We start from the raw sequence: 12,117 nt of genomic DNA, 5'->3' as shown, positions 1-12,117 counted from the left end.
AACCCTACTCAAATCTACTCAATAAACCCGCTTTAAATTATTTAGTTCACCGCTCCCTCACACCAAATATATACAATACAGTTATTCCAAAGTTCCAAACACGCCAAACAATTCCATGAAAATGATCTTTCAAAGATCGATTCGATATCAACTCTCAAAACCACTTAATGAAGACGGAATTGGAATTTTTTCATTGAGAGGATGAGTTGATGAGTAACAAGAAACATGTATAGTTTGAAAGTTTTTTAACCAACATTGAAATTGAAAATAATTAGCAAAAGCATAGGTGGGTTAATGTGGGTTTGTGTGGATGAGATAGGCTTCAATGACCTTGAAAATGGCCTTGGCCTTGGCCTCCTCGGCCCTGATCTCTTCCTCTGTAACCTCTGCTCCAGGCTTCGGCAGGTAACGGGCGATGGTGGTGCCTTTGGTTCCCCCATTGGTGCTTCCCTCGAACTTCACCTCGTAACAGATGGACTCAACCTTGTCTCCTAGACCCACTCCCTCGATCACACTGTACCCATACTTCAACTTCTCTTCATCCACTTCGTCCACTCTGTGGATCACAATTTTTGTCTCGCTGCCTGCCATAAATGATAAATCACCACTTTAATTTAATGAATCATGAATTAAATTTACCAAATCTTAAATTTACCAAATCTATTGGTTCGTACAAGTTTTTGAGTTGAGTGATGGTTTGTTTATCTCCAATATTGGTATTAGACAAGAGTAGGAAGTATCTCCTATGTTTGAATTTGAACTCATACAGTATTATTTTCCTCTATTTATTATGATTTTCACGTGTTGAATTTGGATTTGGTTCTAATTTTTAAAACCTAAGGGAGTATTAGGGATGTTCATTTTTCCTATGGGTCCATCCCTATGGGGACCCGGGTCGAGAATCCTCGTTCAAATTCCTCGTGGGACGGGATGGGGAATACGTTTTGCGTCGCTCATCATTTATATATATACACTTAATTAGTTATATTATTTCTTTATCCATAGATGTATAAAAAGAAATTTCATTCTTTTACTAAATATATACTAAAATAACTATATCATCTTCTTTACACGTACCTATGCTAAAAAAATTCAGAAAAATCCATGTATTCTTCTTTACCGTTGCCAATATATATATGTGCGAGAATTAGACGATAGAAACTGGACAATTAAATAAAAAATTATTTTAAAAAAATATTTATTGAAAAAAAATTTACAAAGTAAAAGAAGAAATGGGGAACTCGATCCACGAATTCCCCGCAAGAAATTTCCACTACCCCTGTAAAATTTAATTTTGTGGAGAATTTTACAGGATGAAAAACTAAATGGGTAGAGATTGGGACGAAAATCCATCGATTTAAACTTTTGATTTCAGCAGTGATTTATTGTCCGAAAAGCATAAACAAATATAAAGCAGGGGAAGGGAGGCTGGCCTTGGGCGAGGGTGATCTTCTTGATGGTGCCAGGGCCGCCGTGGCCTTGCAAGAGCTCGATGCTTTTGACGGCCTGAGGGAGCAGCTGAGGAATCAGGTGGTCCGCCTCCACGATCATCGCCCTGAACAGCCGCGCCGCCGCCACCGGGCTGATGAACTCCTCACTGTAACTAATCGCACCGCCACCCGCCATTTTTACTTCTAATTTCGCTGCACAATCACTCCAGTTTTATAGCAACATCAGAACAGTTGAGAATTTAATTGGGTTTTTGATTTTAGTGTATGCCAATTGCGATGCGCGGCAGCTTCCAGTTCCACCACCTGGAGGAGCCGCAGCTTTTAGCGACAGCCGGAGCCACCCCCGGATTTTGCCCATAATCGCATTAATTCAATACTACTTTCAACTAGAAACAATCAATTTCAAACGTCAAGAATGGAAGCGGTGGTGGCTGTATTGAAATGAGGAGAGGGAAAAGAATGTGTCAGCAGTCCGTTCACCTGTGAGGATACGCTTCATCAAATCCTACCTAGTGAACCTACCGTTACAAAAACTAGATGTAGTCCCGAGTTTGGAACTAACCAAGATAAACTAAACTCCTATCTTTTGTTTCTTTTTATTATTACTTATCTATAATTTGCTTCGTCCTACGGGACGAGAACTTGTTATATTACGTTAGGTTAGAGGATTATTTCCCAACACAAGTCCGGTTTGGTTCTCAATTTGTAAAAGTCCATCACGTACTTTCAACATGTTTTTGGTAAAATCTTCAGACTTCAACAATATTCCAAACTTACTCATTCACGAACATGGGTTTTATAAACTCAAGTTTCTTAAATTCTCCCCACTCAAAGCTAGAGCTAATCCAACGCTCGAAATACCACTGTTTCTTTTTGTTAGAATTGGAAGGTGGAACTCATCAGCTTTGGCCCCAATGCCAAGAGTTTTTAGTATTAAGCTCATCAGAATATTCGAATTTAAACCTTTAAACCATTATGACCAAAAGACTCTAAATCCTTGTCAATTGGACCGTTCCTTAAGACTAAATGCATGAGTCAAAAGAACTCGTCTTTTGGGTTTGAGCGTCTCTCCATCAAAAGGGCTCAAAAAAGATTATATATATATATATATATATATATATATATATATATTGTGTAGATTCCAAGTCCAGAGTGGCAGAGACGAATGGTAAAGATTGAAAGGTAGGAGGAAGGCAAGCCAGAAGGCATGGATTAGGCAGAATAATGTAAAGTAAACTAAAGCAGCTGTGTGCAACTTTTTATCACCCAAAAAACAGAGCCATTAATCTCCAAAATACTCGATTCATCACATTTCACATTTGTTTTACAATGTGGACAGACACCACGAACATTGCATATGCAAAATCCAAACCCAAACGCCCCACCCTCTTCTTTCCTTTATATTCTTTCCAAAATGGTCGGTTTCAATTCATTTTTCTCTCTTCCAACAAAGATTCCTTGCATGTCCCACACCCTTTTAAATATTCCCTCTCTTCTTCTTTCCCCCCTCTCTATTCTGATTCTTCGTTTATAATCTCTCCACCCTCCACATAATCTCTCTGTCTTCCCATTTTCCTTTCCTCCTTCTCTCTCTACTCTCTCCCTCATGATTCCAGAGCTCGAGGTAAAATCCTTCTTCTTCATCTTCCTCTGCATCTCATCGTTTGCCTAAAATGCTTTGATTTCTGCAGAAACCCAAGATCACTGAGATCAAGGTCCGGATGGACTGTAATGGGTGTGTTCAAAAGATCAAGAAAGCATTATATGGGATCAATGGTGAGCTAATATATATTTGTTTGAAATGTTGCTTCTTCTTCCTCTCTTATTCACTCCCTTGTTCTTTCTTCTTTTGCAGGCATTTACGATCTCTACATAGACTTTCCTCAGCAGAAATTGACCATCATTGGTTGGGCTGATCCTGACAAGATCATGAAAGCTATTAAGAAAACCAGGAAGATTGCCACCATCTGTTCCGATCCCGAACAGCCCACGGATCCTCATGCTGCTGCCCAACCGCCGGATCATCATCCGCCGCAGCATCACGGTGGCGAAACGGCCAATATTCCATCGCACGAGGTGGTGGTTGTGGGTGGGTCCAATGGAAATTCACACACTGAAATAACACCAGGGCACGTGGTCGTCCACGAAACGCATTCGGGCTCACACTCTGATCCGACCGTCATGACCCAGCCTCATGGGTTGCATGAGACTGGACAGGTATGTTAATTATCACTCAATTCAAAAGTTAAAAAGCTAATATATTACAATATCATTCTTCATTCCCATCATTTAACCTTATATTAATGAGAATAAAATTTGAGATTATAACAAAAATTCAAAATTTTAAGCAAATAGGTTTAGATATTTTTAATTATTTCATTTATATTCTTAACAAGGTCCATGTCACCCACCATCAGCCACCAGAACACGGCCATGTCACTGTCCACCAAGCACCCGAACACGGCCACGTCACCTACCATCATGCACCTGAACACGGCCACGTCGTCCACCATACCTCTGAGCCTGGCCACGTCGTCCACCAACATACCTCTGAGTCTGGCCACGTCGTCCAACATAATGTCCCAGAGCATGGCCACGTTGTCCACCACCAAGCCCCAGAGCACGGCCATGTCGTCCACCACCAAGCACCGGAGCACGGCCAAGTAATCCACCACCAAGCGCCACAGCACGGCCAAGTCATCGACCACCAAGCGCCACAGCACGGCCACGTCGTCCACCACCAAGCGCCTGAGCACGGCCAAGTAATCCACCACCAAGCACCAGAGCACGGCCACGTCGTCCACCATCGACCATCAGAAAACGGCCACGTCATCCACCACCAACCAACCGAACACGGCCACGGACACAGCACCAGCAGCAGCTACCACCACAACATTCAAGGAGCGGCACCGGTTACAGTGACACACAGCTACAATACACACAAGCCGTCGCCGTACGTGACAGAGTACATCCGGCCACTGACGAGCCACAAGCCCTCACCAAACGCCTACGAACATACGCCGCAGCAGCCCACCCATTACAGTCCAAAGATAATTGACCGTTACAGTGAAGAGTATTATAACACAGGCACAAGCAATAACAATGGAAACATCACATCAATATTCAGCGATGAGAATCCAAACGCCTGTACCTTAATGTGAGAACCAGAATACCACACTCGGTTTTCCCAGAAAAATTGTTCCTTTTTTCCTTTTCTTTTTCCTTTTTCTCGGGAAAGTAAACAGACCCATCTGGTAAAAATCTACAGTTCACTGTTCAGTGGGGGAAGGGATTAATGTACAAGACATTTTGATGGGCACGCAAGAAAAACGAATGAGATTCCAAACGTGGGAAGTGCTGGAAGAATCAGAATCAGAATCAGATCCCAAATTCCACTTCTTTTTGTGATAGATAGATAGATGATAATCGCCTGGAGAACATTCTTGTAAAAGGTGAGACGTGGGAATCTTGTAAAGTTGTAAACATTTTATGGCTTCAATCCAATGGCTTCGAAATGTTACAGAAACAATAAAGTTCCAATATTTACTCAAAAACAGCAAGCGATCCGATCAGACAGAATGAAATGAATTTCTGGTCTTCCAGATATTGAATCTTCAGATCTAATTCTGCAGCTCATTTAACCATTGAATCAAAAAGAACCCATTGACCAAAACTGAGAACCCAAACGACAAATGTCCCAAACCAATCAAAAGATCAGAATCTAGAATCAAATTCAGGCAATGTTTCCAGCCGGAGCTGCACCAATATAAAATGTTAAAAAGGACAAGAAGACATTCAGTCTTTTACATTACAGCAGAAGCTGTCGGATTCCATACTAAATTTAGAACAAAACCAATCGATCATGTCAATAATGTTTGAATAATTCAAGATAATTTAATGTGGGATGCAAAAGCACATGTGAAAGGACAGTGAAAGATAAGACCCAAGAAACGCTGATGGAATAATGCAGGTAGATGTATAGTATAGCTGACCAGACCAGTCTGCTAACCATTCAGTCATCAGTGAGAGACAGACCAGTAATTAGTTGACATGTGGCAGCCTGTTTGCATACATTGTGAGAATAGAATCTATGGAAGAAAATGTTGAGAAAGGATGATCCATTACTAAACAAAACAGGAAGAGAAGAGAACGACTAAGTGAAATGTATACTTGAAATGGAAAAAAAAAACACCCAGCTTAAATTACTTAACAATTTCACAAGCAGTAGAGTGTCACCAAGATCCCTTTATTCCAATCACTTGGCTCCACGTGAATTGCTTTTCACATCAACTAGTTTTTATCCTTTCAGCCCTTCACAACAAATGAACAATTTACAGTGAAATTACAATGCACAAAGCTCTTTAGATGGGGAAGGAGGGAGAGAGGGGGAATAATTTAAAGAAAAACAACACCGACGATACCGAAAGACCTGTAAAAATCACTACCAAAAATTTCCTTACACGTGAATGAAGAAATGAAGCTGTACAAATAAATCTGCAGACCGCAACATCGGAAGAAAAGCAAATCTAAGGGAATGAAGAAAACAAGTAATCTAGACATGTGATTTTTATTTGAAAGAATCTGGCTTGACTTGGAGAAGGCAATGATTGAAAGTTTTGGTTTCTTTTTTTTTTTCCCTCGTTTAGAATGGTGGTTGAAATATATATTCTTGTAGCTTGGGTTGGATGGAAAGGGTTTTTCATAAGACAGCAGTTTTTCCACTTGAATTGACAAGGGAAGAGGCTGCTGCTGAGGAAGAAATTGAAAATGGAGTACTGAGATCAGAACAGGGGGGTGGGATCACGGAATCCGAAAACCCAGAAACATCTGAACAGATCCAAGAAGTGGAAGAAGATGAATTGATTGAAAAGGTAATGTTGGATAAATAGATTGAAGTGAAGGGAGATTCCTGGATCCCAGAAAAGTTTCCAGCAATTTGAATGTTTGTGCCTCTCACATTCTGCAAGGTTATGTCCTGGACAATTGGAAGAGCATTAGGGTCAAACTCATCGTCCGGATGCAACCCGAAGTGACCCGAGGCACTGAATGCTGTGGCTATGTTTTCCATTTCAACATCTGAAATGACTATTCCTTTAATGAAACCCCCTCTTCCCTTGGCAGTTCTAAATTGAACGCCACTAGATGAATTGTACAGGTGCACATGCTCCACAAGAACACTAGAGATCCCACCAGACATCTCACTACCAAAGGCAATGGAAGAACCTGAAGATGACTGAAGGTGGACCCTTCTGATGTGTATGTTTCTAGATGGTCTGCCATAGGCAATACCATACTGATCCCAACCACTCTTCAAGGCAATGGCATCATATCCTGTGGCAATGTTGCAGCCCTCTATGCATACATGATCAGAAGAATCTGAAAGCACCAATCAAAACTTTCTTTAGAAAAGACATGCCCCTCTTCACCATATTAATCATAAACAAGAAAGAATTAGGTCTTAGAAGCACTTGAATTCTGGGATTGATCATCATTATTGAAATTCATGTATGTGTAAATTGTGTCCCACCATAAATCTTTTTGACCTCCTAACAACTCCTACTCTAAATACAGTCCAACTCGTTGCCATTTAATCATAACTTAGTTTCTTATGTTTTATTGTAAAAATAGATATTACCACAGAGCACAGCCCTAAAACACAAAAACACAATAACTTGGTGAATTTGGAGCCCGTTTGATAACCATTTTGTTTTTTATTTTCTATTTTTAAGAATTAAGTTTATAATCACTACTTACCACATATGTGTTTCTTTGTAATGTTATCTACATTTCAAAATATAAACCAAACTTTGAAAACTAAAACAAGTAGTTTTTTAAAAAACTGGTGTTTGTTTTTGAAAGTTAGCTACAAATTCAAATGTGTTTTAAGAGAGTTGATAAACATACCAAAGAAACTATAAAGAAGCAAGCATAATTACTATGATACAAAAACTAAAAACAAAATTACTATCAAATGGGACCTTGGTAAAGCGCCATCATACAAGGTGTTGGTATTAGAATATCTGCTAACAAACAGCTACTCTTGATAGCATCTTTTTCTAAGCACTAAATGTTGTGTGTGTGTGTGTGTGTGTGTGTGTGTTTGAGAGAGGGAGAGTGAGAGAGATTCTTCAATGGTGCTCAAGCCATTCAGCCATAGGATGTGTCACATCACTATAAGGCAGAGAGAAAGAAGAGAGAGAGAGAGAGAGAGTGAGCACATCACCAATATACTCGCACAAAATGTTCAAACAATGAGGAAGCTGAAAAAGCATCACAAACCTGGAACAATTCCAACTGTGTAAGGAGATTCAGGAGGTGCAGAGACAGAGATATTGTAAACATAGACATCACTGCACATGAAAAACGTATAATTTAATGCACGTTCTTTCACAAACAACAGATAGACATAAATCAGAAATGTGAGCAGAACCAGCATCGGCAGCAGAAACTAGGAGGCTTTTCCCAACATACCTACAGTAGACTGGATGGATGTTATATGCAGGAGTGTTCAAGAAAGTAAGGTTTGAAACAACCACATATTTAGAATCCTCAAATTCCACAAGGTGCGGGCGGCTGTAATTTAAGGAATGAGAGCTGTACCAATCCCACCAAACTGAGCCCTGTCCATCAACGACCCCATCATCACCTAGCACAATCCAAAATCAACATTGTAACATTTGTTAATAGAAACCAATCGAGTTTCCCACAAACGAGATTCTAAATCAAGGGTTAGAAGAGTGACAAACCTGTTATTACCACATCTTGCAAATTGTACCCATTTATCAAGCTCCTGTATCGTTTCCCTGGAACTTCAATGCCTCTACCGTATGAAGGTAAGGGGTCAACAAGTTCCCAATGGGACGGATCCTGTTTAATAGAAAGATCAATGTGTCAAAAACAAATGTCTAGAAACAAAAACTTGTTTGCAGACGACTTTGTTCATCCATAAAGGGAGAGCATACCTGAGAGCCAAGAATCACAGCACCTTTTTCCAAGAAGAGAGTAAGGTGGCTGGTAAGATTAATGCTTCCAGTGAGCCATTTTCCCGGTGGAACATAAAGCTGAGCTCCACCCTTATCAGCAAAGGATTTGAGATAGAAAATGGCATTTTGGAAGGCAATGGTGTTGAGAGTTTTGCCATCTCCAACAGCACCAAACTCCAAAATAGACACACTGTGTGGTCTTGGATCTAATGTCGGTTTCGAATCGCACTGTCCACCGTTGAGTTCTTCACCGATTATTCTCGCAGCATTGCTCAATTGTAGCAACAAAAGCAATGCCACCTAGAGAGAGAACCAGAAGAAAGTTATAAATAAAACATGAATTGATTGAATCAACCAACTAAAGCAGATAACAAGACAACAGCAATGGTAGAAAAGTAGGGGGGCCAAAAATGAATAGAAACATTAGTGCATTGATGAAAATGTTCACAAATCGCCCAAAATTGCTGATTCAAGTAGATAGCGGATGCAAATTGTTAAAGCACGAGAGAAAAATCGGCAATGGAAGTATGAAACTAATGCAAGAAGAAAAAACAGCAGATCAAAGAGAGATTGAAGCATCAAATTCGGAAATCAATGGGGTCAAACTATCCGAATGTAGAAGCACATCAAATCTGGAAAATTGGAACCTGAAGGAAAATCAACATCAAGGAAATGTTTATGGCGAGAGAGGGGAAAAAGTAGAGGAAGAGAAGGAATACAAATCACGAAAAGTCAAAAAGGGTTTCTGGACCATCTGGAAAGAAACAGAGATAACAGAGCAAAAAGAGAGAACCCGAGGTAAACTGATGCTGAAAAAACATTGAAAAAAAAAAACTAAATCATCCAAAAAAACGAAAAGGGGTTTCACACAAATCTTCAGAGCAGCATTCATTTGGGGGCAAAAAAAAATCCGAGAGCACCCAAAACCAAACTAAACTAAACAATCAACAATCAACAATCAGGAAGTGCAAAAGAATTGAAAGCAAACATTCCCAGATAAAAAGAAACGTACTTACTAGCATCTTCATCGGTCAAAGCCGGTAGACGACAATGACCAAAGGAAAAGAAAACGAGATGAAGAATCCACAACACCGAGAGAGAGAGAGACCAAACAGCAGCAAAAGAGGCGAGGCAGAGCGAGCTGAAGCAGGAAAAAAAGAGAACAAAAAAGGGGTGAGAGTAGTGAACAAATCAAATGGGTATTCGCAAACAAGCATTAATGATATAAATGCAGAAGAAAATCAATAACTTACAAAAGGGAAATTGTGGGGGAAGGAAGGAGAGACAGTATAGGATGTAGGAATGACAGCTTTCCAAATGCACACAAAGAGAGAAGAGATTATAGAGAGAGAGAGAGATGAAAAGAAGAAGTTGGGGGAAGAAATTGTGGGTTGTTCTTCTTCCTCCTCCTCCTTGCTTGGTAGAATAGGATTGAAATTAAAAACAAAAGAAGGAAAATTCATTAAGAATATTAATTGCCACTAATTGGCAATTACCCTCTTTGTGAATATGATTAATAACGTCTCTCGCCGACAAAATTGTTTGAAACGGCCCTCCATCAGGGGAAGATTAGAAAGAAAGAAAGAAAGAAAGGGTGTGTTGTGTCTGTGTAATGTAATGTACTTCCCTTCTGCGGGAGTAAAATTTGAGCGTGGGGACTCTCCTGGCATTTCTGTAAACCTAGGGGTAAAAGGAGGAAAAATGGGAGGAAAAATGGGCAATACTAAGACGACACATAGGGAGCGGTGAGGTTGTGTGAAACCTTGACACGTGGACGGGTGATAGTGGGGGAGTTGACTGTCAGACTGACACGTGGACCGTGTGAAAGGTGGTATGGAAAGTGTGTGACTCGTGAATGGAGGATGAATTGAACAAAATGTAGAATTCTCCCAAAAATATATATATATATATATATCTACTAAATAAATAAAAATAAGTATAACTCAGTTAATTCACGTATATGACTGACAAAAAAAAAAGTCCACATATTGTACTGAAAAATAAATAAATTAAAATAATTTTCAAATTCATAGAGATATAAAAAATTGAGACACCGTAAATTCGACCGGGAGAAATTAAGAAAAATAAGGGAAAGAAAAAAGAAGAGAGAGAGAGAGAGAGAAAATAGGTTTGGAGGAGTGCATGGGGCAATGAGACCGCATGTGGGTTGACAGAAGAGAGAGGGGGGAAATGGGACCCAGAATCAATGATGGCGGAGATGCCAGGCTGGCATCAATCAGTTGACAGAACAACAACAACAACATCACCCAAACAAACACAACGCATCGCACAAAACGGAAACACACTAACAAAGAAAGACTGAGACACACCAACATCAACATCTATTCTATTTCACACCTCATTCTCCCTTTAATTACTACACTCCTCTTTTCTTCTTCCTTTTTTTTTTCCAAAAAAAAATTACTACATCTCCCCGATATAATAAGTAGGTATCTTTATCATTGAGCTATGTATAGTATACCCTTTTGCTCGTTTGCGAGTGTTTAAAATAGCCGATAATGAATTTACGACTTACACGACATGATATTTAGTGGGTGAGTTGATAGGAATTTATGAGAGAAGACAATTTGTGATTTTAAAAAAGTGGTGGAAATTGTGATGTTTTGCGATTATGATTTTTTAGTTCAAGGAATATTAGTGTGAGAGATAAAAACTTTTAACTTTGGGGAAAAATGTTATTGATGTTTCTATCCACCAAAGTGTGCTCAAATTGACTGTAATTGCTAATGTTGCTAACTTGAGTATAATTCGAAAAAATCTTGAATTTAGGTTCAAACCTTCCTATTACCTTGTTTGTTATAATGTATTACTCTAAATAAACAAAATGTTGAAGATTGAAATTTACCCTTGTGAATGAAGTTACTATTTTTATTATTTTTCGTTTAATTATTAATGTTTCATCATGCTCCGTCTCAAGTTCCTGAGAACTAGAACATTTGGAAAATGTATATAGGAAGTCAAAGGAGATGGATTAGAATTATATTTTAAATTTGTGTGAATTTAGGACATAAATGAGTAATAATTCAAAAAATATATACATATATTTGCATCAATTAATGATGCTTTTGACAAAATGATTGAGAAGGAGGAATTTATTTTCATGACTACATATATATATACTCACACATATTTATACGTTTTGTGAAGGTCCTATGAACAAAGAAAATACATTTCAATCAAAAAAAAAATGAAAATCATGTCTATCTATTTTTCTAATTTCATTCTATTCAATAAATACTAAAATTTGCAAAAAAAAAAAAAAAAATCATTGAAACCAACTCATTGATGTATCATCTTTTTCATTATTTTGTTTTATATGATCAACAAAAAGAAAACCATATAATTCAATACATATAGAGATTTATTAAAAAAGAAACCTCTAAAGTATTAAAAAAAACACATACACATACATACACATATTCAAACATACTCGAAATTAGTAGAATCAATATTAACATTCAAATTCGAGTAATCGAGACACCCAAATGCCTAAAGCAAAGGAAAAAAGAAAAAAAAAAGTTTGGTTAGGTAATTGAAATGTGAAATTACCCAAAAGAAAAATTGTTAACAAAAAATAAAGTGGGAGAAAATAAAGAAGGAATTGAGATTAGAGTGTGCTTTAGGGGGCATGGTATCAAATGTTAAGATTTATAGAAATGGTC

The 12,117-nt window shown here is 38.5% G+C and overlaps 3 protein-coding genes across 4 annotated transcripts; 1 reads left to right on the top strand and 2 right to left on the bottom strand.

Annotated features, from left to right (window-relative positions):
- Positions 1 to 111: 111 nt before the first annotated feature.
- Positions 112 to 2,454, bottom strand: LOC111009316 (major allergen Pru av 1-like). The gene is made up of 2 exons (XM_088124644.1): positions 1,434 to 2,454; positions 112 to 584 (listed from the first exon to the last, which is right to left on the bottom strand). The coding sequence occupies exons 1-2, from the start codon at positions 1,624 to 1,626 to the stop codon at positions 292 to 294; spliced, it is 486 nt and encodes a 161-aa protein (XP_087980770.1). The 5' UTR covers positions 1,627 to 2,454; the 3' UTR covers positions 112 to 291.
- Positions 2,455 to 2,929: 475 nt separating this feature from the next.
- LOC111009317 (uncharacterized) lies at positions 2,930 to 5,049 on the top strand. Of its 2 annotated transcripts, none has more exons than XM_088124643.1 (4): positions 2,930 to 3,075; positions 3,143 to 3,227; positions 3,307 to 3,668; positions 3,869 to 5,049. In XM_088124643.1, exons 1-4 carry the CDS (start codon positions 3,058 to 3,060, stop codon positions 4,610 to 4,612), a joined length of 1,209 nt encoding a protein of 402 aa, XP_087980769.1. In that variant the 5' UTR covers positions 2,930 to 3,057; the 3' UTR covers positions 4,613 to 5,049. The 2 variants fall into 2 exon arrangements, with proteins under 2 accessions (XP_087980769.1, XP_087980768.1); XM_088124642.1 differs by having other exon boundaries at positions 2,931 to 3,075; positions 3,848 to 5,049.
- Positions 5,050 to 5,627: 578 nt separating this feature from the next.
- LOC111009229 (Pectin lyase-like superfamily protein) lies at positions 5,628 to 10,053 on the bottom strand. Its single transcript, XM_022282244.2, has 7 exons — positions 9,688 to 10,053; positions 9,451 to 9,575; positions 8,414 to 8,734; positions 8,198 to 8,318; positions 7,923 to 8,097; positions 7,731 to 7,801; positions 5,628 to 6,827 (listed from the first exon to the last, which is right to left on the bottom strand). Exons 2-7 carry the CDS (start codon positions 9,460 to 9,462, stop codon positions 6,151 to 6,153), a joined length of 1,377 nt encoding a protein of 458 aa, XP_022137936.1. The 5' UTR covers positions 9,463 to 9,575; positions 9,688 to 10,053; the 3' UTR covers positions 5,628 to 6,150.
- Positions 10,054 to 12,117: the final 2,064 nt, after the last annotated feature.

The sequence above is a fragment of the Momordica charantia genome (genome assembly GCF_013281855.1).
Source record: "Momordica charantia cultivar OHB3-1 chromosome 5 unlocalized genomic scaffold, Mcharantia_2.0 BLBB01000005.1, whole genome shotgun sequence".
Classification (NCBI taxonomy): Eukaryota; Viridiplantae; Streptophyta; class Magnoliopsida; order Cucurbitales; family Cucurbitaceae; genus Momordica; species Momordica charantia.
Note: the sequence above shows the minus strand (reverse complement) of the source record. Positions and strands in the feature narration are given on the sequence as shown.